This window comes from Rhinoderma darwinii, chromosome 13 (genome assembly GCF_050947455.1).
Source record: "Rhinoderma darwinii isolate aRhiDar2 chromosome 13, aRhiDar2.hap1, whole genome shotgun sequence".
Taxonomy (NCBI): domain Eukaryota; kingdom Metazoa; phylum Chordata; class Amphibia; order Anura; family Rhinodermatidae; genus Rhinoderma; species Rhinoderma darwinii.
Genome location: NC_134699.1, coordinates 33,565,084 through 33,592,222, shown reverse-complemented (window position 1 = coordinate 33,592,222; position 27,139 = coordinate 33,565,084). Strand labels below are relative to the sequence as shown.

Sequence of the window (27,139 nt, the reverse complement as noted above, 5' to 3'; positions counted from 1 at the left end):
CGGTAACTGTCTAAACACTTCAGTATTGTTAATGTGTTCGTATAAGACCGCACATACTGATCTAAAAGGATCCCTATGTTCTGACTAAATGAATGGAGAGGAGTGCATGACGCTGATTGGTCAGCGTCATACACTCCTCTGTACAACGCCCACTTGGTCTAAAGTAAAAACACGCCCACTTGGGCATTAAGCAACTCATTAGCATAAATCTAAAATCGCTAATAAAGTGGTGAAAACAGATCGTGGTTTTTTTTTTTCTCAATAAAAAGCACTGCTGTCACCTACATTATAGCACCGATCTCCTTATGTAGGAGATAGGACACTTATAATGTGGTGACAGAGCCTCTCTAAAGGGATTTTTCCAGTTTTTGTTTTTTTTTCCTCGTTAAAGTATGCACTGGGGGACACAGTACCATGGCTATAGGCTGCTGTCACTGAGGCTGACACTAGGTAAATATAAAAAAAAAAATGTGTGGCTCCGCCCAGTGGGATATACCCTCTGCTAAGCACTCAGCTCCTCAGTTTTAGCCTAGTGTCCGTAGGAAGCAGACATGTCCTGCACTGCAGCCAATTTTTTTATTTTTGCTTTATTTTTATTTAATTTTCAGGTGCAGGGTGCGTGTCCCTCGTATGTCCCACTTGGTGACTCCCCTGCAGGCGTTGCGTTGAAGGAATTTTCACTTTTTCAGCGAGTGCCAGCCATTTTGGAGGATGCTCTTCCTACCTTAGTGGATGCCAACCTCTCTGCTGGATGTTCCCCGCCTTGGTTACCCAGTCCCCTATTCTCGTACCAGCAGTTGAGGATGCCGGACAGCCACACTACGTGTGTGTGTGTTTTCCAAAGGGGTGACCTGCTACGCCTCAAGACGACTGACTGGTAAGTTCTCCCCCTGCCCATAATTGGGAGCTGCTGTGGTCGTGGAGCATTATATATATGGAGGTTTTTTTTTATTCTGAAGTGTGCTGACTAATATAATTCAGCATTCTCTTCTGTTCTTACTACAAGTCACAGCGTTCCTCTTGCGGCGCCGTTAATTTAGGCGCGGCTTTGGTTCTCTGCTAGGACGCTATCTGTCTGCCCCGCCTTTTTCCTGCGCTGTTATTTGCGTTCTGAGTCACAAGCCCATCCTGACCAACTATCGCAGCATGCATTTTTGTGGCTGGAGGGGTTATTCTGTTCTCAGACGCTCCCCTCTATCATCATAGTACACTGAGCAGTGTACAGAAGTCATACAGTGCTGGAAACAAGCCTGCTTCACGGGAGACACAGCACCTAGGGGGTATGGTAGGATAGCCATTGGCTATAGTGTTGAGTTGTTTTTTTTTGTAGCAGGCTCATAATAGGTCTTCAAAGGGAAAAGCTCCTAAGACCCCCAACCCCCTCCCACCATTGTAACGCTCTTTGCGTGTACACGGTGCAGTACAAAGTTTCCATGCGGGCAGGCTGAACCAGTCTGTATTCAATGCCCTTCGCGCTCGCACGGTAAGTGAGCATATTACCTCCCCCAATGGGCGGATTCACTCACCCAGGCGGTAGATAATCTCGCACGCCTCTCTCAGGCCATGATGGATGCCTTACAACGCCTTCCTTGTTGGTTGGTGTCCCAATTGTCTGACCTTTCTCAGGCACCACAGTCCATTCATGCCCCCAGACATTCTTCCCCGGATTGCAGTAGTTCTAGTTCTCTCAGTGCATCCCGCAAGTGGGCCAGAAATTCAAGATGTCGTCATTCTTCATCTGATTCCTCTTTGGACAAAATCCTGCAGGTGTTCTTCGTTCTTTACATTTAAGACATATATCTGAACCAGCTTTTTCGGCGGACGTCTCTCTCTCCGACTCAGAGATTGAGTGTAATAAAAGCGAATCCACTCCTGCTGCTGTGAAGGAACTCATTCAGGCAGTGAGTAATATACTTAAGATTGCGGATGGTCCTGCTGAATCCCCTCAGAATGAGTTGTTGTTGCATCACCAAAGACGACCCTTTCTGGTCTTTCCAGATCATTCGGGTTTTGACAAATTGTTTTCTGATGCATGGAAACACCCTGACCGGGTCTATGCATGTGTCCAAGAGTACAGACTGTGTTTCCTTTTTCTGAGTGTATTGCTAAATGGTCAGCTCACCCCAAGGTAGATGCTCCCATGGTCCGGCTTTATGAAAATACTACCTTACCGGTTGCAGATGCTTCTGCCTTAAAGGATCCTGTTGATGCCAAAATGGAAACTATGGAAAAAAGCCACTTTCAGCGCGGCCACAGCTTCAGTCAGACCCTCTTTTGCAGCATATTGGGTTAGCTTGGCTAGTATTGAACTAGCTACTCAACTACAGGATGCGATTAATTCTGGGGACTCTAATTGTGGATACTTCCCTGCTAGCTGCACAGCTTTTGCAGATGTCTATGGCTAAGGCCACGGCTAGTTCGGTAGCTGTCCACCGGGCCGTTTGGACTAGGAACTGGGATACTGATCGTGCCTCTAGGAAAAAGGTTTTCACCCTTCCATTTGCCCAGGATCACCTTTATGGACCTGACCTGCTCCAACTCGTTTCTGAGGCTACAGGAGGAAGGAGCACTTTTCTTCCACAGTCGTCAAAGACGACTCCCAGTTCCATAATTCAGAAGACAAAGATGGTTTTGTTCATTTTGATACTCTGCCCCACTTCAGAGGCAGAACTCTGGTGACTCCCGTGCCTTCCAAGCGCAGACACCTTCCTTCCGGTCTAGAAGCTCCTGGCAGCCCCGCAACAGACCTGCTCTAGCACAGCGGGCTTTCACAGCCTGAAAATTTGCCCTCACCCGAGCTGCTCCTTGGGGTGGGGGCACAGCTGATCTCCTTTCAGGAGACACGGCTTAAACATTAGGCGCCTGGGTGCGGGAGGTTTTGTCGACGGGCTACAAAATAGTTTTTTTTTGCCCCTACAGAGTCCAAGCTTTTTCTCAAGCCTTTCAAAGCCTCCATCAAGGAGTAATTGTCCCAGTACCAACTCCAGAACTGTTTTAAGGGTTTTTATTCAAACCTTTCCACAGTACAAAAGAAAGCCGCATCTCTGACCCACTTTGGATCTAAAATGTCTCAATCGATATGTGAAGATTCGAAGGTTTCGCATAGACTCGGTGATCGCTTCCTTGGAGGTCGACGAGTTCCTGTCCACAATAGTCATCAAGGATGCTTATTTTCATGTTCCTATTGCACAAGTACAACGGCGTTTCCTGTGCTTTGCTGTAGGTAACGAGCACTTCCAGTTTGTGGCCCTCCCCTTTTGGCCTGGCCACGGTTCTAGGGTCTTCACCACGGTCATGGTGGCACCCATAACGCTCCTCAGATCCAGGGAGATAGTGGTTATCCCATACCTGGACGATCTTCTGGTGAAGGCACCTTTCAAACAGGACCATTTGGACAGCCACAATATTACACTGGATTGTCTTCGCAGATTCAGATGGCTGATCAACAGCACCAAGTCATCCCTCACTACTTCTTGGAGAATGGAGTTTCTAGGGATGGTCCTGGATACACAGGCAGCCAGGGTATTCTTACCCAGGGACAAAACCTCCACTCTCAAGACAGAGAGGGACAGTACTCCGCAGGAATGCTCGTTGCTCCATCTGCTTCTGCATGAAAGTCTTGGGGACAATAGTCTCAACCTTTGAGACAGTCCCGATTGCTGAATTTCACTCCCAATCACTACAGCTGGCAATGCTATCTCATTGGGACAAGTCTCCGGACTCCTTGGATCCAATGATCCATCTGCCACCTTCAGTCAAGGAGGACCTGCTTTGCTGCGTGTCTTTCCCCAACATCTCTCAGGGAAAACCCTTCACTGCTCTACACTAGCAAGTCATCACAACAGACGCAAGTTTGTCCGCCTGGGGGGCAGTCTTCGGCTGTCTCAGTCTAGGGCACTTGGTCCGACCTGGAATCTCCGCTCCCGATCAACATCTTGGAGTTGAGGGCCATCTTACTGGCCCTGTCTCACTGGACATCTCTCTTTTCTAGGGTCTTCCAGTGTGGTTACAGACTAACAACTCTACAGCAGTGGTATACTTAAATTATCAGGGAGGCGCAAGAAGCAGGACTATTTGGAAGAAAATTGCCAAGATCCTTCGCTGGGCGGAACAAAATGTCCCATCAATCTCTGCATTGCACATTCCTGGAATAGACAATTGGAAGGCGGATTACTTGAGCCAGGAAGGCCTGCATCCCGGACAATGGTCTCTTCATACAGAGATTTTTCACTGCATTTGGATTCGGTGGTGTTTCCCGGACGTGGATCTCTTCGCCTCTCACCTCAATCACAATTGCCCAGGCTATGTCACCATGGTGAGGGATTCCAGGGCCATAGGAGCTGTCTCTCTGATTCTCCCCTGGTTATCTTTCAACCTCTCTCTTTTTTTGCTTCCCTTCCACTACTGCCTCGAGTGTTGAAAAGGGTCAAGGACGCAGGAGTCACAGCCATTATGGTGCACCCAGACTGGCCTCGCAGAGCTTGGTATGCGGATCTCATGCTCCTTCTAGCAGACGCCCTGTGGCCGCTTCCTCTGCGGCATGACCTCCTTTCCCAATGTTCCACTCTGCTTTACCTCAACTGCGTTTGACAAATTGGCTGTTTGAAACCATGGTTTTGAAGTTCAAAGGTTTCTTTGATCCAGTCATTCAGACCATGATTAAGGCCCAGAAGACTCAATCCCAAGGGATTTACCACCATCACACTTGGTTGGCTTATTTTAGGTGGTTTGAATCCCATCAGTTCCACCCCCTCCATTTTTCCATCCCGCATAGTCTGGCCTTCCTTCAGGTCGGTTTGATCCAGGGACTCAGATTGGCTACTCTAAAGGGGCAGGTTTCAGCCCTATCTTTTTATTTTCCAACGCATTTTGGCTTTCCGCTCTCCAATAAAGGCTTTTTTGCAGGGAGTCTAGAACCTTGGGATCACAACCTGGTCCTTTAATGTACAAAGAAGAGATCCAGACAGCATGTCCGAAGGAACAAAAATGCTTGAGAAAGGCTCTGTGTATCTGAAACGTTGCATGGGTGAATAAATTTTTTTTTTCCTTTGGATGTGCTGCCTGGATCTCTTCTTTGTACATTGGTGACTAGGATGGTTGTATCCAGTCCTGTTGGGGTCTGCACTCCGCATTTCTACGTTATCCTGCTGCTGTTATTTCCTCCCTGATTTTGACTCAATCTGGTCCTTGACGCTCTTCAGGCTGCACCTTTCAAACTTTTGCAAGAAGTTTCCCTCAGGATCTTATCCTGGAAGGTAGTTTTCCTTGTGGCGGTGCATCAACAGGCTTCTGCCCTTCAGGTCTGTAAAGCCGCCACCTGGTCCTCGTTACATACTTTTTCGAGTTTTTACCAGATACATTCTTTGGCCTCTGCCAAAGCCAGTTTGGGTCGGAGGGTGTTGCAAGCAGCTGTGGTTTCGGCTGCTTGCACGGCTATGATTATTATTTTTTTTCCACGCTAAGGGACTGCTTTAGGACATCTCATGGTATAGTGTCCCCTGGTGAATACTTTAATGAGAGAACAGGATTTTCGTACTAGCCAGTAAAATCCCTTTCTCGTTGAATTCACTGGGGGACACAGGTCCCGCCCTATTTCTTTTATTGTTACAATTTTGGACTTCATGAGGTTGCTTTTCTCATTGGAAAATTGTGCTAAACCTTCTGTGCTCTCCTACTGCTGTTGGTACAAACTGAGGAGCGGAGTGCTCAGCAGAGGGTATATATAGCCCACTGGGCACACTTTTTTTTTTCTTTTTCATATTTACCTGGTGTCCTCTTCCGAGACACAGCGGCCTATACCCATGGTTCTATGTCCTCCGACCCCCCCCCCCCCCCCCCCCCGAGTGAATTCAACGAGAAAGGGATTTTACTGGGAAGTACTAAAATCCTGTTCTTTTAAATCCTCACCATTTTCAAGTTGTTTGTTGGTCAATGAATAAGCACAATCTTTTGTGTACATTCAGGGGCCGCAAACCTATACATACCTAGGCCTTCTCTCGGCGGCGAAGTGGATTAAAGTGTACATAGTGTAGGCAATGTGAGCGCTAAATACAGCCGCTGCACAAACTTTTTGATAGTTTGCTATAATGTATCAGGCTGTTTAGCTTGGGGCCTGTTCACATCACTGTTGCCCTTCCGTTCAGGGGTTCCATCTGAGGTTTCCGACGGGTTAACCCCTCAGCATAAAGGCAAACGGAAACCTAAGCTTCCGTTTCCCTCACCGTTGCGGTCAATTGTGACGGAAACTTAGCTAATGGTTTCCGTTTGTCATTATTGTGACAGGGTTCCGTTGTTCTTGACAGAACCAATAGCGCAGTCGACTGAATGACGGAACCCTGTCCGTTTGCCTTTCCGCTGAGGGGTTAACCCGACGGAAACCTCCGACTGAACCCCTCAGTGGAACACAGACGGTGATGTGAACACAGCCTTACAGAGCAGTGTCTTGACTAGATAGGCTGGGTTCACACGACCTATTTTCAGGCGTAAAAGAGGCGTATTATGCCTCGTTTTACGCCTGAAAATACGGCTCCAATATGTCTGCAAACATCTGCCCATTCATTTGAATGGGTTTGCCGACGTATTGTGCCGACGACCAGTAATTTACGCGTCGTCGTTTGACAGCTGTCAAACGACGACGCGTAAAATGACTGCCTCGTCAAAGAAGTGCAGGACATTTCTTTGAAACGTAATTTGAGCCGTTTTTCATTGAAGTCAATGAAGAGCAGCTCAAGATTATGGGCGTCAAAGACGGCTCGCAAAATGCGAGGAGGAGCATTTACGTCTGAAACGACGCAGCTGTTTTCTCCTGAAAACAGTCTGTCTTTTCAGATGTAAAAGGAAGCTAGCGTGTTCACATACCCATACAATTGTATCCACTTCTCCGCTCGCAGAAGGACTAGTTGCGTACAGGTTTGCAGCCTGTGAATCTAAACAAGTGTTATCGTTCACTGATTGCAAACTCCGTTTGAAAATTGTAAGAATTTAAACATAAAGTGCACTCCTCAACTTTGAAATTGTAGCGCCAAGAAGGAAAAGTTTTTGAATTGTGGAAATCACAGGATCACGCCTTGGCATGCTATCAATGAGGTTATTAATGGTTGTCTGAGGAATATTATGCCCCGCTGAATGCACTTAGGCACCCAAATCATCAAGATTGGCTGCTGGCAGCTCCCTTTGCAACTACCGCCCAGATGTGTTTGATGGGAGACAAGTCCAGAGACTCTGCAAGCCATGGTAGCACATTTAGGCCACTCAGGCTGCTCACAGTGGCACGAGCAACATGAGCATTGTCCTGTTGAAAAATGGCTTCTGGAACACTTTGGAGAAATGGCAGTACCACTGGCTCCACGACCAAATCAATGTGACTCCGCGGTTAGTGTACCTGAAAAGAAGACTAGAGGGGTCCGGCTACATACATTATGCAACCCCACACCATAATCCCGGGAGTAGGACTAGTGTGACATTCCCTTGTGAAAGCCTCTTCATGGCGTTGCCCACTTGCTCCCCTAACCAATTTCCAGCTATCATTGCGTCCGAGACAAAAGTGTGTCTTATCTCTGAAGAGGAGAGACTTCCATTCCAGACGCCATTGCCGTCTTGCTGTGCACCATGATAGCCTTTAAGAGCGGTGGCGTTTGGTCAATGGAACACCTGGAGCTGGACGTCTGGCTTGTAGGCCACTGTCATGCAAACTCCTTCTGATGGTTTGTGCCAACACTGGTTTTGAGGTTTCATGTGGTTAAAAAAGTTTTTCAATCTTGCTTTTATGCCCCTCCCACATGCCACAGATTGGAGCGAGGTGCTTGAAAATGTGATCATTTGCAGTACTTAGCGACACCTGCCACTTCCTCGATATGCATAACATTACAAATAGTCCTTTTTGGTGTTGCAGTTTCATCATTAAGCAATGTATTTTAGAAAGCTGTAGAATTTCTCTGACGATCTCTCTGTGTAAAGTTTGGCAGATAACCAATATGGCCACCATGACATCCCCATAAAGGGGTTATCAGACTTTGAGGATTTTTTTAAATGTCACAGAAAATGTCAACTCAAAATCTTACATTTACATGTGTTTGTTGTCTTACCCAGGAGGTATTGCAGAAAGTTTAGCTGACAAGTTAATCGGAGTCCTGTTTGAGGTCTGGCTCTTGGCCTGTACTCGCTGCTTTCCAACACCACCTTACTGGAAGACCGCCAAAGAAATGGTGGCCAACTGGAGACACCACTCAGCTGTGGTAGAGCAGTGGAGTAAAGCAATCTGTGCCCTAACATCTAGGTGAGGCTGCGTATATGATGGATGTTCTAATGTATGGGGGACAACTCAATGTTCTATACTGTCGTATGAGCGATCCTTAAATACTGCTGGGTCACATATATTCCTGATTTTGTATTGCGATTAGTAAGACCATGAAAACTGATTCTTTTAGAACCTCATATTGGCAATTGGATAATTTCACTAAATGATGTTTCTCAATCCAATTACACATAAGATAAACGTCCAGTCCTTTTGCCGCTTGCTTTTTCTTTAGGCTGGACCCAATGCCGCAGAGCAATGTTTGTCATTTGGTACAAGTCATTGAGATACCTCGCTGTGTTCTATGTGGTTCTAGGTAGGAATATGGGAACTTACTAAGTTATCCTGTACGAAGAGTTCAATTACAGATTTGGGGCGGTATTATGGCTTTGTATGTTCCTAGTTGTACTGAGACGTAATACAGCACCCATAGAAATCTCTGGCCCACACTGTACCTTCATATGCTGCTGATTTTCTACGGAGGCATGCAGAGGTTTTTTTTTTTCTGTGATTTCATATGGAATAGGGAAGAAACAAAAATGGTGGCTTGTTTCAGTGCATGCCATATTCTCCTCTAAAAGCATTGGACGCGCCTTCAGGCGGCACACGGGAGTACCCCATAGTATGAAACCATAAAGAGCAGCGTTAGCCGCTGTACAGTATAGCGTCGGCTGCATGATGCCTTCACTCTGCCACATCTTTATGTAGTGTCAAATTAATGCAGCTATTGGCCATAGTATTTGTTGTCTAAAAGAACTTCCAATTCCTTTCTCCCCACACAGGAGCTGTTCTAGCCCAAGGCTGATATTGTATATATGGAGCCCCATAGTCCCCTTTTTTTGCCATAAAATGTGTCTCCAGTGCCAGGATTCCCCAAATATCAATGCTGGAATGAAAAGGAATGCAAAATGTCGCTCAATGTATAATTATCAATACCACGTTTTTATTGGTCGTCTCCAGGTTGTTGCGTTTCACATATGGGCCTTCATTTCCCCCTTTTAAAGTATTGGAAGAAGACGCCAGCCTGATTCCTGCAGAAATGGATAATGAATGTGTGACACAAACCTGGTTCCGATTTCTCCACATGCTGAGGTGTGCAGTTAGTCTATTCAATGGCGTAAGATGACTGAATATTTGTAGTGGATATCTGCCTATTGTGGGGTTTTTATTTCCATAAAGAGATATTATAATGGAAATTATAACCTGTCGGTCACATTTCATGAAAGTCCGTCTTCGGGATCATTCCGCTGGGATATTTACTTCTCAATACAGTTGTTGCCATAACTCCTGTTCTCTTAGGTAGTTACCACATATGAGAACTGGAGCCGGCGCCTTTTCAGGAGCTGCTGGATTGTCACCATTCTGAATTTTATAACATAGTTTTTTGTTTTTTTTTTTAACTAAACTTTTTTTTAAATGTTTATATAAAGCCATAGAACCCATTAAGATTGTCTTCTAACTTCTATCTCCTGCTATCTTACTAGCAACCCTGTGGATCTGAGCAACCCGAGTATTATCGGCACAACACCAAAGTTTCAGGAACAGTTTCTAAATGTGAGCGGGGTGCCCAACCAGGAACTCAACCAGTACCTCTGTCTTAAACAGCTGCCTCAGATCTTCTTCCGTGCCATGCGTGGGGTCAGCTGTCTTGTGGATGCTTTTCTAGGTAATGATACAATCTTCCATACAGTGTCCGAGTTTTAACACTTTCAATTGATGTATATGAACACACAATTGCACTCACCGCAAGCTTAAGGCCCCATGTACACCAACGTGCTTTTGCGGCCACAATTCCCCTGAAAATCCACGGGAGAATTGCGGCCCCACTCATTCCTCTGGGGCCATGCACACGACTGTGGTTTTCACGGTCCGTGCGCAGCCCAGGCTTATAGGAAATAATGCACGCGGCCATGTGCACGGCCCGCAATTTGCGGGCGGCTTGCGGGTGACACTCCGCCCCCGGCCGACCCAAAAATCACAGCCGTGCGTATGGCTATGGGTTGCACATGGCTTAGGTTGAATATTTCTCCTTTTATTCTATCTAGATGTGTTCTAAAGGATCTGGCTAGAGCCCTGGTATTTACCTACTGGATAAGGCCTCATGCACATGGCCGTGCCCATAATCCTGGCCTGCGATTGCGGGCACGGACGGCCGCAGCCCGCATTTTCGGCCCTTTCCCCCATACAAAGTATGGGAGCACGACCCGTAAATCGCAAAAGATGGTACAGTTCTACTGCACGGACACCCTATTCGTAGTGATGCGGAAAGGTGTCCGCGGCCAATAGAACTGAATGGGTCCATAATTGCGGACTGTATTACGGACCGCAATTCCGGAGATTTTTTACGGTAGTGTGCACGGGGCCTTAGATTTATTTTTTATTTTTTCTCCGTTGCTTTTTACAGTGGAGTGCCTCATAATTAGAACCGAGCCCTTTTCATATCCTCTTCTGTAAATGTTACGACAAGTTAAGAGTTTGTTAGATATTCTATGCAAAGTAGGTTTCATTGTGACGACCAGGGTACGATACACTAGTTTGTTGGCAGCTTTTTTTTTTTTAAATGTAGGAAATAGGCTATGCTCCATAAATAACAGTGGTAAACTCGTATGTTTCTTCTTCAGGAGTTGCCGTCTTTAAGAACATTGGGTTGGAAAGATTATCAAAATATGGTATCGAAACCTCAATTACTTGTGCTTAGTTTGCTCCAAAAATCTGGTATTGGTGGATAATAAATACTGATTTGGGCTAAAAATACTAATCGCCATGATACAGAATTACGCGCGAGCTCTACAAGTCGCATTGTTTGTGTCAAAACAGGCAAAAATAATGTTCCAGTGTTGGTGTTCTGTGAATCGGTCCTGCCCCCTCCGGCCCTGCACTAGGCATAACGTCATATCCGTTTTGTCTGGCGTGTTCCTTTTAACCTCAAAAGGGTTGTCCCAAGATTAAATGTTATCTCCCAACTGACTTTTCACGTGGGGTCAATCGATCTTGAGAACGGGGGTACCGTTCCTCCGAATGGAGTGGCATGTCACACATGCAGACTGCCGCTCCATTCACTGTTTATGGGGCAGTGCCATGGGGAATAAATGGAGCAGCAGGGCACATGCGCGACCGGCCGCTCCCTTCAATTGAAGGAACAGGACCCTGTTCTCCTGATCTGATCCCCACTGATCAGCATGTTATTACTTATCCTGTGGTTTGGGGATAACATTTATTCTTGGAACAACCCCCTTAAGTTATTAGATCTAGAAAAACGTCCCTATAGCGCACATCAATGTATATTTTAAACTGGATGTTTGTTTTTTTTTCCTGACCTTTTCCATCTCTGCATTTCTTTAGCGCAGGGCTCCAGTACAAATATTCTCCTGATATGTCATGGACTCGTGGGGGAAGATCATATTGCTGAAGTGTTTGATCTCAGACCACCACTGAATTCCAGAATGATAGCGCTATAGAATACGCAAAGCTCTTTGACGCTGCTCGGTTACGTTTGATGCCACGTTCTAGGGGATGGCATATTTTATATCGTTTAATTAGAATGCGTCAGATTTGTAGTAACAGAAATGTTTGAGAAGCGGTCCAGAGAGCACTTTCATTTAGGAAATGAGTGGGGGTCTGAGATCGCAGACTTTACCACAATCATCCCCACTTGTTTCTATGATACACCAGGAGATCACTTTGACTGTTTTTCCCCTTTAAATATATCAAACCCTGCACACCATTATATTTTGTATATTTTTCCCCTAAACTGTGTCCTTAGTTATATCGAGAGAATATATCAAGAATTTGTTTTTGTCATTTTTATTAAATTTTTTTTGCACTTTGCAACATTTTTTTGTTTTGTTACCAACGCTATAAGGAATGAACACAAACCGTGATGACTTGTAGGCTACTGTGCACTTCTCCTTACTGAGAAGAAACCCAAGATCCATCCTGTTTTTCCTTCTGAATTCCACAAGCCCAAAATGATCTGGTGCCTTTGGTGATGGTGACATTTTATGTTTAGGAATAAATAAATGTCATGTGTGAATGGAAATGCTTTGAGATGTCTTGTCGGATTTTAAAAGGTGTCTGTTCCGTTCACGTGTAGTCAGGGACAAGACACTTTACGTCCGTTGTCAACTCGCTACAAGTAAAGTAACATTCAAGACGAGGGGTCCTAAAGTTAACGCATATTTAGTGAGTTCCTGTAGCGTTAAACATTGATGGCAGATCTCTAGTATATACCTCCAATGTGTGACAGGTGAGGGTCTGGCCGCTGGGACACTTCTGTGTCTGGTATTGCAGCTTCGCCCCACTTACTTGGGTCGGGGGGGGCTGCAATATTAGACGGCGCATGGACAACGGTGCCTCGTGGTTCACGCATCCCCTTGGTTCATGTGGTCCGTGGGGAGCGGTTATGTTGCTGTGATTTTAAAAAAATCCCACCAGCAGAATGTAGATCTGAGCCATGCAAAATGTGTCAGTGCTTACTGCAGTTTCTTATTTCTTTCACTGCAATTTAATTGGGAAAACCACATCCGCAAAAAACAGCATTTGTGTTGTAAATCGCCAACAATACAGGAACAACCTCCGCAACAGGGTCTTGTCTTGATTTGTGATCTTCGTCGTGGGCTTCTAGATGTGTCGGTGATCGAGGACTACCAGGAATAATGTACATACAGTAAATGTGTAATTGTCTTCTGAGATCCCAGAATGCAATGCATTACAGAAAGAAATGAGCGTGACACAGGATGTAACTGAAAATCGGTATAAGGCTCCGCTCTGTACGCGCCTGCGTTGGAGGCAGCTGTATTTTGCAGGGCTTTCTAGCGCCACATTTAGGGAACTTCTTCAAAGCGGATCTTTCCTTTAATAAACTCTGACTCCTATATCTGAAGCTAAAATTAAAAGAACACAATGGATCATGAAACACTTTTCAGAACCTCCATAATGAAGTTCCAGGGATACTTCTATAGTGATGCACCTAGTTAAGCAGTAGTAACCTAGTGGCAAATGCCATCCCGTGGATTGTTTTGTCAATAAATGATGATATCATAAGAAAATGCCCATAATGCAATGGCCTATTATAGTAAGTTAAGGCCTCCTTCATACAATTTTATTTATTTTTTTCCTGGTAATTTGAACTGCATCAAACGCTTTTAAAAAAAAAACTCCAGCGCTAGTAAAATGTTACATGCGTTTTTGGTGGTGTTACTCATCTAGTGTTATTTTGTACATGGTTTTTGAGGTCCTATAGAAAAGCCGATGGCAGAATGCCTAAAAAAAAAAAAAAAAAAAAAAAAAAGGCCATGCCCAGAGCATGCTGCATTTGTAAAAAAAAAAAAACACTGACCACAAAATTGCCACAAACCAAAACGCAATTGTACGTAGTGCCATTTAGATTTTACTATAGACTTTTTAATGTAACATCTGGCCACACTAAAAATGCACACAAATGCAGCAAAACCCTGTGTGTGTGAATACAGTTTAAAAAGGGTACCTATTGGTTTGTTTAAAAAAAAAACCAGATCTGTCAGAGCACGTAGGAAGTCTGAACCATACACTGCTAACTGGCTGTGATCGGCTCTTATCAGTGACAAAGGGGCTCAGTGGTCACTTATGGTCCTTCATTCCAGCGATTTGTTGAGGTCTAAATGCCTGATTTTTATATATAGATATCGATATATCATTTATTGTGCCTTTTAAAGGGAAACTGTCACCAGCCTTTCAGCGGGCAGAGGGCAGCGAGGAGTGAGTTGAGTTCAATAGGTGAAATGCTGGTGACAGGTTCCCTTTAAACTGGAGCTTTACTTAATGGGGTTCAGCCCTGTCAGCTTTAAATAGTGCAGTCAATGCTTTCAGCCCACTTGCTAATGGTTTACACTGCTAAGAAAGGACAGTTGTTATCACATTTTTAAAAAGATTTCTAGCCCTCGATTACACTGGATGAGGCCTATGGATGGAAAATTAATCTGATTTAATTTTAGCTATAATGATCAGGCGTTCTAATAGTGACTTTCATTCCCGCTTCCCCAGGCATCTCTCGCCCCAGGGCTGACAGTGCTCCGCCAACACCAGTGAACAGGCTCAGTATGCCTCAGTCAACAGCAACCAACACTACTCCTCCGCACAACCGGAGGCACCGTACTGTCACAGTGAACAAAACCACCATGAAAACTAGTTCAGTAAGTGGCAATGTTATTGATGTCATCCTGATTTATGTGTCCTCACATTTGTGTCTTTCTAAAGAGCATTCAACTGATCAATATTAATGTATGTCATGTGTACCCCAAACCCAGGCAGATAGGACAACTTTCGCTGTATGCTCTGAATGGAACCAGGCTCACGACTTATTGGGAATCCGTTAAATTAATTTGGAGGGATTTATTGAAACCGCTGCACATGAGGAGTTAAATGCAGGCCATGTATAAAGTCTTTGTGGTCTGCAAGTAGTTGGTGGTACTCCAGGTTCATTAACGATTAGCAGATGGCAAGGTGTCCCCCTGCAGTAATCTGTGGGCAAACCTGGCAGAGAGAGTTCAATATCCCTGCAGCGCCACCCCAGGGGAACTGAATCATTACACCGTGCTCGTTCATATCAATAGATTGTGTAGGACAGGTTTTCTAGTACAAGAGACACTCTGTAACTGCTCTCCACTCTGGTCAAGAGATGATACTCCTGTATAAAGAACCCTACTTTATTAACTCAGAATTCCCTAATAGAGTGGAGGAAAAAATGACTTTTAAACAAAAACTTCTGACAAGTCAGAGAGATGCGGAGTACAAAGTTAGTCCGCACCATCTAACATCATAAAATAAATGTACAGGTACTATTCTGCTGTGACTGTCCGGCATAAGCAGAAAAGCACAAAGATGGAGCAACACACTGCCAGCGCAGAGTTTTATGCAAAAATTGCTTATCCAAACAACTGTACGTAGCATATTGATCAAATTGTCGTTTAGATGAAGATAATGCCATGTAAGGTTGTTTACATATTATGTATTTCCAAAACTCCTGGTGCCTGCATGGAGACATCATAAGTTGTGGACCTGGCACTAAAACTCTCACCGATACCTAGAAAGAAAGCTCTTCTGTGCCCAGCTTTTTTTTTTTTTGGCTTCCTTGGAGAGCGGAGTATGGCCATAGACCGTATATGTTCTGTACACCACTCTGCAAGGCGTCAATGAGGGTCAAGGGGGCACAGAGTTCAACAGAGCGCTTCAGCGCCTCCGTTGTAGAGACCAGTGAAGGTTTGCGTCTACACCAGGGTTCTCAAACTCGGTCGGGTAAATCGACCGCACATAGAAAAAATGTGATGTTGACGGGCCACATTACATTCAAATTTGATAAAATACAAATTATTGTTAATCAGTTATTTGAACTACTATAATACTACATTACTGTAACAGCACAACATTACAGTAACAGCACAACATTACAGTAACCGCACAACATTACTGTAACAGCACAACATTACTGTAACAGCACAACATTACTGTAACAGCACTACATTACTGTAACAGCACTACATTACAGTAACAGCACAACATTACTGTAACAGCACAACATTACTGTAACAGCACTACATTACTGTAACAGCACTACATTACAGTAACAGTACAACATTACAGTAACAGTACAACATTACAGTAACAGCACAACATTACTGTAACAGCACAACATTACTGTAACAGCACTACATTACAGTAACAGTACAACATTGCAGTAACCGTACAACATTACAGTAACAGCACTACATTACAGTAACGGTACAACATTACAGTAACAGCACAACATTACTGTAACAGCACTACATTACTGTAACAGTACAACATTGCAGTAACAGCACAACATTACTGTAACAGCACTACATTACTGTAACAGCACTACATTACTGTAACAGCACTACATTACAGTAACAGTACAACATTACAGTAACAGCACTACATTACAGTAACAGCACAACATTACTGTAACAGCACTACATTACTGTAACAGCACTACATTACTGTAACAGCACTACATTACAGTAACAGTACAACATTACAGTAACAGCACTACATTACAGTAACAGCACTACATTACAGTAACAGTACAACATTGCAGTAACCGTACAACATTACTGTAACAGCACTACATTACTGTAACAGCACTACATTACTGTAACAGCACTACATTACTGTAACAGCACTACATTACAGTAACAGTACAACATTACAGTAACAGTACAACATTACAGTAACCGCACTACATTACAGTAACAGTACAACATTGCAGTAACCGTACAACATTACTGTAACAGCACTACATTACTGTAACAGCACTACATTACAGTAACAGTACAACATTACAGTAACCGCACTACATTACAGTAACAGCACAACATTACTGTAACAGCACTACATTACTGTAACAGCACTACATTACAGTAACAGCACAACATTACAGTAACCGCACTACATTACAGTAACAGCACAACATTACTGTAACAGCACTACATTACTGTAACAGCACTACATTACAGTAACAGTACAACATTACTGTAACAGCACTACATTACAGTAACAGCACAACATTACTGTAACAGCACTACATTACTGTAACAGTACAACATTGCAGTAACAGCACAACATTACTGTAACAGCACTACATTACTGTAACAGCACTACATTACAGTAACAGTACAACATTACAGTAACCGCACTACATTACAGTAACAGCACAACATTACTGTAACAGCACTACATTACTGTAACAGCACTACATTACAGTAACAGTACAACATTACAGTAACAGCACTACATTACAGTAACCGCACTACATTACAGTAACAGTACAACATTGCAGTAACCGTACAACATTACTGTAACAGCACTACATTACTGTAACAGCACTACATTACTGTAACAGCACTACATTACTGTAACAGCACTACATTACAGTAACAGTACAACATTACAGTAACAGTACAACATTACAGTAACCGCACTACATTACAGTAACCGCACTACATTACAGTAACAGTACAACATTACTGTAACAGCACTACATTACTGTAACAGCACTACATTACTGTAACAGCACTACATTACTGTAACAGCACAACATTACAGTAACAGTACAACATTACAGTAACAGTACAACATTACAGTAACCGCACTACATTACAGTAACAGTACAACATTGCAGTAACCGTACAACATTACTGTAACAGCACTACATTACTGTAACAGCACTACATTACAGTAACAGTACTACATTGCAGTAACAGTACAACATTGCAGTAACAGCACAACATTACTGTAACAGCACTACATTACTGTAACAGTACAACATTACAGTAACAGTACAACATTACAGTAACAGCACAACATTACAGTAACAGCACAACATTACTGTAACAGCACAACATTACTGTAACAGCACTACATTACTGTAACAGCACTACATTACAGTAACAGTACAACATTACAGTAACAGCACAACATTACTGTAACAGCACAACATTACTGTAACAGCACTACATTACTGTAACAGCACTACATTACAGTAACAGCACTACATTACAGTAACAGTACAACATTACAGTAACCGCACTACATTACAGTAACAGTACAACATTGCAGTAACCGTACAACATTACTGTAACAGCACTACATTACTGTAACAGCACTACATTACTGTAACAGCACTACATTACAGTAACAGTACAACATTACAGTAACAGTACAACATTACAGTAACAGTACAACATTACAGTAACCGCACTACATTACAGTAACAGTACAACATTGCAGTAACCGTACAACATTACTGTAACAGCACTACATTACAGTAACAGTACAACATTGCAGTAACAGCACAACATTACTGTAACAGCACAACATTACTGTAACAGTACAACATTACAGTAACAGTACAACATTACAGTAACAGTACAACATTACAGTAACCGCACTACATTACAGTAACCGCACTACATTACAGTAACAGTACAACATTGCTGTAACCGTACAACATTGCTGTAACCGTACAACATTGCTGTAACCGTACAACATTGCTGTAACCGTACAACATTGCTGTAACCGTACAACATTGCTGTAACCGTACAACATTGCTGTAACCGTACAACATTGCTGTAACCGTACAACATTGCTGTAACCGTACAACATTGCTGTAACCGTACAACATTGCTGTAACCGTACAACATTGCTGTAACCGTACAACATTGCTGTAACCGTACAACATTGCTGTAACCGTACAACATTGCTGTAACCGTACAACATTGCTGTAACCGTACAACATTGCTGTAACCGTACAACATTGCTGTAACCGTACAACATTGCTGTAACCGTACAACATTGCTGTAACCGTACAACATTGCTGTAACCGTACAACATTGCTGTAACCGTACAACATTGCTGTAACCGTACAACCTTGCTGTAACCGTACAACCTTGCTGTAACCGTACAACCTTGCTGTAACCGTACAAACTTGCTGTAACCGTACAAACTTGCTGTAACCGTACAACCTTGCTGTAACCGTACAACATTGCTGTAACCGTACAACATTGCTGTAACCGTACAACATTGCTGTAACCGTACAACATTGCTGTAACCGTACAACATTGCTGTAACCGTACAACATTGCTGTAACCGCACAACATTGCTGTAACCGCACAACATTGCTGTAACCGCACAACATTGCTGTAACCGCACAACATTGCTGTAACCGCACAACATTGCTGTAACCGCACAACATTGCTGTAACCGCACAACATTGCTGTAACCGCACAACATTGCTGTAACCGCACAACATTGCTGTAACCGCACAACATTGCTGTAACCGCACAACATTGCTGTAACCGCACAACATTGCTGTAACCGCACAACATTGCTGTAACCGCACAACATTGCTGTAACCGCACAACATTGCTGTAACCGCACAACATTGCTGTAACCGCACAACATTGCTGTAACCGCACAACATTGCTGTAACCGCACAACATTGCTGTAACCGCACAACATTGCTGTAACCGCACAACATTGCTGTAACCGCACAACATTGCTGTAACCGCACAACATTGCTGTAACCGCACAACATTGCTGTAACCCGACTGCCCCCCTGAGGTGGTGCCACAGAAGCCCCCTCCCTGGAGGTGGCACTTTTGGAGCTCCCTCTAGGAGTGGAATCCCCAGCCAGGACATTGCCGACGCTCTGGCCAGGGATATATATGGACAGTCACGTCAGGGGCTCCCTCTAGGAGCAGAATACCTGGCCAGAGCGTCGACAATGCTCTGGCTTGGGGATTCCACTCCTAGAGGGAGCCTCAAAGGCGTTGCCTACATGGAGGGGGGTTTTGTGGCACCACCAGGGAGGAGGTGCTTCCTCTAGGATCGGAATCCTCAGCAAGAGTGTCGGCAACGTTCTGGCCAGGGATTCCACTCCTGAAGGAGCCATGACGGCTGCGTCACCCCCTCCTCTGCCGGACGAGTGGGTCCCGGCACTTGCCCTGGTTCTGACAACAGCTCTGCTGGATGTACAAGAGGGGGGTGGCACTATCTTTAAGGGGCTGTGTGTGGCGCTCCTGCTTTGGCCTGCTCTCTGCTGTCCTGAGCACGTCTCTAGCGCTTTGGTGCACCCGGGCCACAGATGACAGCCTCAGGGACTGTGTTTGAGACCCCTGGTATACACCATAAATCACAACTTTTTACTTGTTTTTTGTTTTTTTAAATGGCAGTGACCCTTTAAACGCTATTAAGCTGTGTTCACATCTGCGTCAGGGCTCCGTTCCGACGTTCTGTCTGAGCTTTCAAAGGTTTCCGTCTCCATCATCATTGATTTCAATGGTGAGTGATCCAGTGACCATGGTTTCAGTTTGTCTCCGTTGTGCAAGGGTTCTGTTGTTTTTGACGGAATCAATAGCGTAGTCGACTACACTCTTCTGTCAAAATGACGGAAGCCTTGCACGATGGAGACAAACGGAAACCATTGGGACCGGATTTGTTTGGTTTCCGTTTGTGTCAGTCAGGGCTCCGTTCTTACGGAACCCTGATGCAGATGTGAACATAGCTTTAGAAGGATCCCACATTTGTTAGATGGCTAGTGCTTTGCATGGTGTACACACCATGCACTCGCAGTATGTTTGTATACTTTTTAGGCTGGGTTCACACGACCTATTTTCAGACGTAATGGAGGCGTTTTACGCCTCGAATTACATCTGAAAAAACGGCTCCAATACGTCGGCAAACGTCTGACCATTACTTTCAATGGGCTTTACGATGTACTTTGCCGACGACCTGTCATTTTACGGGTTGCTGTCAAAAGACGGCTCGTAAAATTACAGCCTCGTCAAAAGAAGTGCAGGACAGTTCTTGGGACGTTTTTGGAGCCGTTTTCTCATAGACTTCAATGAAAACAGCTCCAAAAACGGCTGTAGAAAACGCCGCGAAAAACGCGAGTTGCTCAAAAAACGTCTGAAAATCAGGGGCTGTTTTCCCTTGAAAACAGTTCCGTGTTTTGAGACGTTTTTGACTCTACGTGTGAACATACCCTTAAGCTGTAAGCTTGTAGGTCCCTTTATTGTTATGTTTCTGTTTCAGGTAAACACAACGCACAGCACAAAAGTTCAGCAACAAGCGTCTTCCACCTCGCCACTATCCAGTCCAAACCAAACAAACTCCGAGCCTCGTCCATTACCGGCTCCAACAAGACCCAAAGTCAACAGCATCTTGAATCTCTTTGGCTCATGGCTGTTTGATGCCGCCCTTGTTCACTGCAAGCTGCAGAATGGCGTTAACAGAGATAGCAGTATGACGGGTAAGTGCTCCGACTGCTCTCACCTCTTTATTTCATCTCCAAATTTCCATTATTCCTACCTGCAAGATTAAACTCGGCTAGATGGGCTTGTGTGGGATGGGTGGGCTGTAGTTTCATCAATGAATTTCTTCATCTTGCAGAAATGAATCCTATTCAACCCTGCTGAGCTATATCCATACACCACATCTCATAGGGAAGGTTTATATGATCTCTGCCTCCGACAGCTGCTGTTCTTACTGCTGCAGGCTATCATTAGTGTAAAGGAACGGCTACTAGTATATCCTATCACAAACGTACTGAAATCTATTGTGTTGTAAAGAAAATCCATCCATCTTGTTTTGAGTTTTCGGTCTTGTTTTAAGAGTCCCCTTCCTCCAAACAACCCACCACCCCCCCCCCCTTCTCAATCATTGATGGCTGCCTCGCCTAACACCAATTTGCAGTGGTCCTTTTAAGTAGAGTCTTGAGCATAAATGCGGTATGTCTTATAGTTTAATATAAAAAAAATATTTAACGCCATTCAAGTGGGTGGAAGAAGTAACACTGTGAACCGCTGTGTGTCGACGTTTGACAGTATGGAGCAGTCAAAGGACTGAAGGGGAAGCAGCACTTGCACAAGCGCAGCAGTCCATTCAAAACAGCTGATTGGCTGATAGTCGAACCCCCACTGATCAGATCTAAGGATAGGCCATCAAGTTTATCTTTCTGGAAAACCCCTTTAAGAAATGAATCGGCAAAAAATGGTGGTCACTGACATCCTGTGCCTGAAGTGTTTCATTCCCTTTATGCTGCAAATAGGAAACTTGGGGCGGCCACTTTAGTGATGATGGAAAATATGGGCTTATTTATGGAGAGCAAAGCAAATACGCACTGCTCCCAAAATGAACTTAGTCCCAGTTCTCGTTCTGTTAGAATATATTCACTCACAAAGTGGTCCTGCAGGATGCAATCCTAATGGGATTTACTGGCGTTTCTGCGCTCCGTGGCTTTTTCTTGTTTTATACAAGCACCCTCACACTATTGGCTAGTCTACCCTGTATGGTCCGGATACAGAAAGGGCTCTCTATGGCTATATACCATACATGTAGAGCAGACTGACCGAGGATCTTGCCGAGCGCACATGTAAGGGGGAAATAGAGGTAAGGCAGCCGAAGTCCCTCAGCAAGAATGGGGCTTCTCATATTCATCGTGTGTGGATATGGCTGGCACGGGTCTGATTCATTTCATTAAGCCCCATTAAGTGAAACACCATCATCCATTCTGTAATTATTTACCCATTGTTGTGCGCAATGTTTTCCAGACTCACACCTCACTGTTACACAAACCCGTCATCTGATTTTTTGTTTTCCCTTTTTGTTTTCTTTTCTTTTTTTTTTTTAAACAAAGTTAAAAAAACAAACAAAAAAGCACTTTTTCCTTTTTAAAATTGCACTTTTTTGCCATATATTAAAGTACTTTCTTGTAACTACTTCTGTCCTTTGATTTCTTTCCATTTTATTTCTGTTATCTTGCAGCATCTTTTATCCAAATTCTCCTTTCTTATAAATCTTGTAAGTAGGAATCTGTAGCTTCTCCTCAATTGCAATCATCTGATTTCTCTCCGTTTCCTCATTCCCGCTCGCATTCTTTCCCTTTCGTCTTAACATACTTGTGGTCTTGTTGCTTTTCATTTATTTTTTTCCCTTTCTTTTGTGTTTTTCTTTTTTCCCCCCATCATTCTATGTTGCACCGTGAGAGAAATGTTTCATGCCTTCCGTTCTGTCATCCTGAATGGGAACGATTGCTGGTACAGAGTCAAACAAACCTGTTTCCAATCTTCCCCATTTGATTCATATCCATTATGTCAAGGATTTTGCACTAACAGGTTCTTCTCTTTTCGCATTCCTTTGGTTTATTCTTTCTGAATGTACTGTTTGATATTTGTGCATGTAGTTTTTTTTTTTTTCTTTCGTTAGATTTTAAGGTGTAGTTTGTTCGTGTAACTTGCATCTAAAGCAGCAGAGGCTCATGGGAAAAAATGCCTAAAGATTTGTCCTTTGTCCCAGAAAGCATGTCCTCTGTTAAAGGGAATGAGACTTCTTTCCGTGTGCCAGTTATAACCTGCATGATCTGGTGTGATAAGGCAATATTCAGAAAAATCTCTTCATGGAAATGACTTTTAGTACATGTGAAATTATGTTCATGGCTGGTTCTATTTGTAGGTTTATTCTGCGGCCCTTTAAAGGGACCCCCCCGAGAATTAGCCATAACATAAATCCTTAAGTTGCTGCATTTTGACGAGTAGTTACAAATTCTCTTTAACTGTTTCTTGGTTACCTCTGTTTCTATGAAAACTGTGTGACCATCAATGTGGCTGCCATTAAAGGGATGGTCCGATCAGGACAACCCCTGTCCATATGACCTATTAGGGCAAATGAACGTCAGAGTGAGGCCCTTCACTCGGGACCCCCTCAATGAGCTACCAACAAGCAGCAGCCTTCACTCCCGTGTTCTTGGGCTCTCCCTCAATTACATGGGTGGCCATTTATCTAAATGGCCAAAGTGGAATACTAAATTTCTCCTGCAGGGAATGATCAGATGACAGCAACTTCCCCCAGAAAAAAGTAATTTGTCTGCTGGGGTTCTCAGGAGCCAAACTCTTGAAGAGGCTCTGTCACCACATTATAAGTGGCCTATATTGTACAGGATGTGATCGGCGCTGTAATGCAGATTACAGCAGTGTTTTTATTTACAAAAACTTTCATTTTTGACGGAGTTATGACGTATTTGAGCTTTATGCTAATGTGTTTTTCAATGGCCATCTGGGCGTGTTTTACTTTTTGACCAAGTGGGCGTTGTGGAGAGAAGTGTATGACGCTGACCAATCAGTGACCAATCAGCGTCATACACTTCTCTCCATTGATTTATTACTATATCTCTATGTGCAGATTAAATGAATGGGGAGAAGTGTATGACACTGATTGGACACTGATTGGTCAGCGTCATACACTCCTCTGTACAACGCCCACTTGGTCAAAAAGTAAAAACACGCCCAGTTGTCCATTGAGAAACTCATTAGCATAAAGCTAATATAGGTCATAACTCCGTCAAAAATGATAGTTTTTCTAAATAAAAACACTGGTGTAATCTGCATTACAGCGCCGATCACATCATGTACAATATAGGGCACTTATAATGTGGTGACAGAGCCTCTTTAAGCTCCGCTGTGCAGGGAAAAAGCCGTAGGGGCTCCAGACCGTTCATACTCAGGATTGGCGGGTCCCAGAGGTCTGACCTCCTTCTGCGTTTATCCTTATGGCATATCCTAGCAATATGCCATATCATACAATTGCCAATCCCCTTTGATATTCTAGTCTTGCCTACGAGGTCTCACTGACAAAAAAAATGACATTTTCTAATAGCAGGCGTCTTCTATATCTGTATTGCAGACACTGTGACCTCTGAGTTTCTGTCACCTAGAGCAGATCTGCCTGTGCAGTTTTCACAGGGAGTAAAATGTGATGTAAAAGTGAGACCCCGATAATTGAAATGCTTGTCTAACATGGTCCATTGGTCATCTCCTCTGTTGTCCAGTATATCATTATGTTCTTCAACCAGGTCCGCAATGTTATCCTATAGTATCTGTTACTCCACAATCTGCAATGTTATCCTATAGTATCTGTTACTCCACAATCTGCTGATGCTGTTAGGGTAAGAGAGGATTTCTATTTCCCCACCTCTGCCCTGCTCTTTTATCATTTTCTTCTGATAATGGATGTTTCCGTAAATCCTTTGTATCTACTTGTGGTTCACATAGGTGAAATTTAAAGGAAACCCGTCACCAGGCAGACCCCTTTTAATAAAGAACATTGATAAGATGCTCTTTATAATTGGAATCAGGTGGCACCGCATGCGCTGTGTGCTAATCTATTCTATATTCTGCATGTCCTTACTTGCCAGCATATCCGATCACGTATATATTTGCCCCTGTTTAAGGTGCACCTGCCTCATGACACGGTCACAATATGGACGTCTATAGAAATCTGGAAAGCCTTCTAGGATATTTCAAGGTCATTCATTTGAAGTTGAATGGAAGGAGTTTCTTTGAATCTCAACTTTGTGGAAATTTCGTTTTATTTTTCAGTAAAATTGTGTCGTCTTGAAGGCGACTTCATAGAGCGTGTGCTGTGTGTGTATACACATGTGCGGGTGCAGACATTCTGCCCGCTATCCACATAAATCCAACTAGATCTCCCATTTCTGTAATGTAAAGGGATCATTCTGATCAGCCCAGCATACGAACTCTTCCATTTTATGCTTTCCTGTAGACATTAACCGGGTTGCCTCATCAGGCTATCCCTTTAATATGGGATCTGCCTTCTAGTAACCCCCGGCTGCTTGTGACCAGCCAGACATCTATAGTATAACATGGCAGCCATTCAGGTGACTGCTCATCCATGTAATATATGACGGTGTGAGTTTGCCGGAGCCGCTGTATATCGGCAGTATTCCGATCTGGTCATAGAAGTGGTGCCATTGTCTGTGATGTCCATGTGTCTTGTTAATGTCATACGGATCACAGGCAGATGACCTCCTACGTCTCAGCATGGGGGGACCCAGATGCCATGCATCCTGGGGGGCTGGGGTTTCTTACACTCGCCACTCAAGTCAAAAGTGGATCTTCCGTTTTTCCAGCAGAGTGTGTGTGTGTGTGTGTGTGTGTGTGTGTGTGTGTGTGTGTGTGTGTGTGTGTGTGTGTGTGTGTGTGTGTGTGTGTGTTGGTCACATGTCTGTCTTTTTCGGGAATAGTTCTGGAACTGCATTACATCCGCGATCTCCTCCTAGTCTTGATGTTTTGGGTAGATACAATTCCTATGTGGATAGATACAGTTGGTTGATACTAAACAGCAGAGTAGTGTTATGATACCAACTTTTCATTCTGATAAATCTTTGTGTCCTTCTTTCCCATGAGCCTGAGCATATATTGTGTGTGTATATAGTAACGGTTCATCAAACACTCTTTTTCTACAGCGATAGCTACGCAGGCCACGGTGGAGTTGCGGCGCAAAGGTTCCCAGTTGTCCACGGACACGATGGGATCAAGCACAGTGTTCGATGCAAATGAATTCCCAGATAGTTATGAGGCTGGACGGGCTGAAGCTTGCGGCACCTTATGTCGGATTTTCTGCAGCAAGAAGACTGGGGAGGAAATATTATCAGCCTATCTCTCCAGGTAATACGCTCGCTACCGGACGATCGCCACTTTTCTGTGTTATGTTGCGATGAGTAGGATGGCAATCTCAGAATTTGATGGTATTGGTTACTTGTGATATATTTGCAGCGCAGGCAACCCATAGACACAGGCCTTGATATAGCCAGCCTTGAAAGACAAAAAAAAAAGCTTCGGTACGATTTTGGATGATTTTTATTTTCCACACCTTAACCCCTTAGTGACCACTAATACGCCTTTTTACGTCGGTCACTAATGGGCTTTAGGCTGATGACAGCTGAGCTCCTGCTCCAACGCCCGCGATCGAAGTTTACTTCGAACGCGGCCGTTTAACCCGTTAAATGCCGCCGTCAATAGCGACCGCGGCATTTAACTTTGTTTACAGAGGGAGTGCGCTCCCTCTGTCACCCATCGGCGGCCCGCGAATGAAATCGCGGGTCTCCGATGGGGTGTCATGGCAGCCGGGGGCCTGATAAAAGCCCCCAGGTCTGCCCTGGACATATTCCTGTTAGGACGCGCCGGAGGCCCTTCCTAACAGATTGCCTGTCAGATTTACACTGACAGGCAATAATGCTCTGGTATATGAAGTATACAGCGATCGGAAGATCACACAGTAAAGTCCCCTAGTGGGACTAATAAAAGAAGTCATCAAAGTGACATAAAGATTATTAATAAAAAGTACAGTAAAAAAATAAATCCATTCTTTTCCATAAAAAGTGGTTTTATTTAGTAAAAGTGTACACATATGTGGTATCGCCGCAACCGTAATGACTCCATTAATAAAGTTAATATGTCATTTAAACCGCAAAGTGAACACCGTAAAAAGAAAAAC

General features: G+C 43.9%; 1 protein-coding gene across 7 annotated transcripts in view; it reads left to right on the top strand.

Annotated features, from left to right (window-relative positions):
- RALGAPB (Ral GTPase activating protein non-catalytic subunit beta) overlaps positions 1–27,139 on the top strand; it is a 69,764-nt gene that overhangs the window by 14,664 nt on the left and 27,961 nt on the right. For 4 of the 7 annotated variants that reach the window (XM_075845786.1, XM_075845785.1, XM_075845784.1 and 1 more), the window contains exons 5-11: positions 8,089–8,275; positions 9,254–9,385; positions 9,778–9,959; positions 14,315–14,463; positions 20,882–21,098; positions 22,613–22,648; positions 26,109–26,310. In XM_075845786.1, coding sequence (XP_075701901.1) covers positions 8,089–8,275; positions 9,254–9,385; positions 9,778–9,959; positions 14,315–14,463; positions 20,882–21,098; positions 22,613–22,648; positions 26,109–26,310 — 1,105 coding nt within the window. The remainder of the gene's footprint in view (positions 1–8,088; positions 8,276–9,253; positions 9,386–9,777; positions 9,960–14,314; positions 14,464–20,881; positions 21,099–22,612; positions 22,649–26,108; positions 26,311–27,139) is intronic. The other 3 variants (XM_075845789.1, XM_075845788.1, XM_075845787.1) reach the window with 1 other exon arrangement.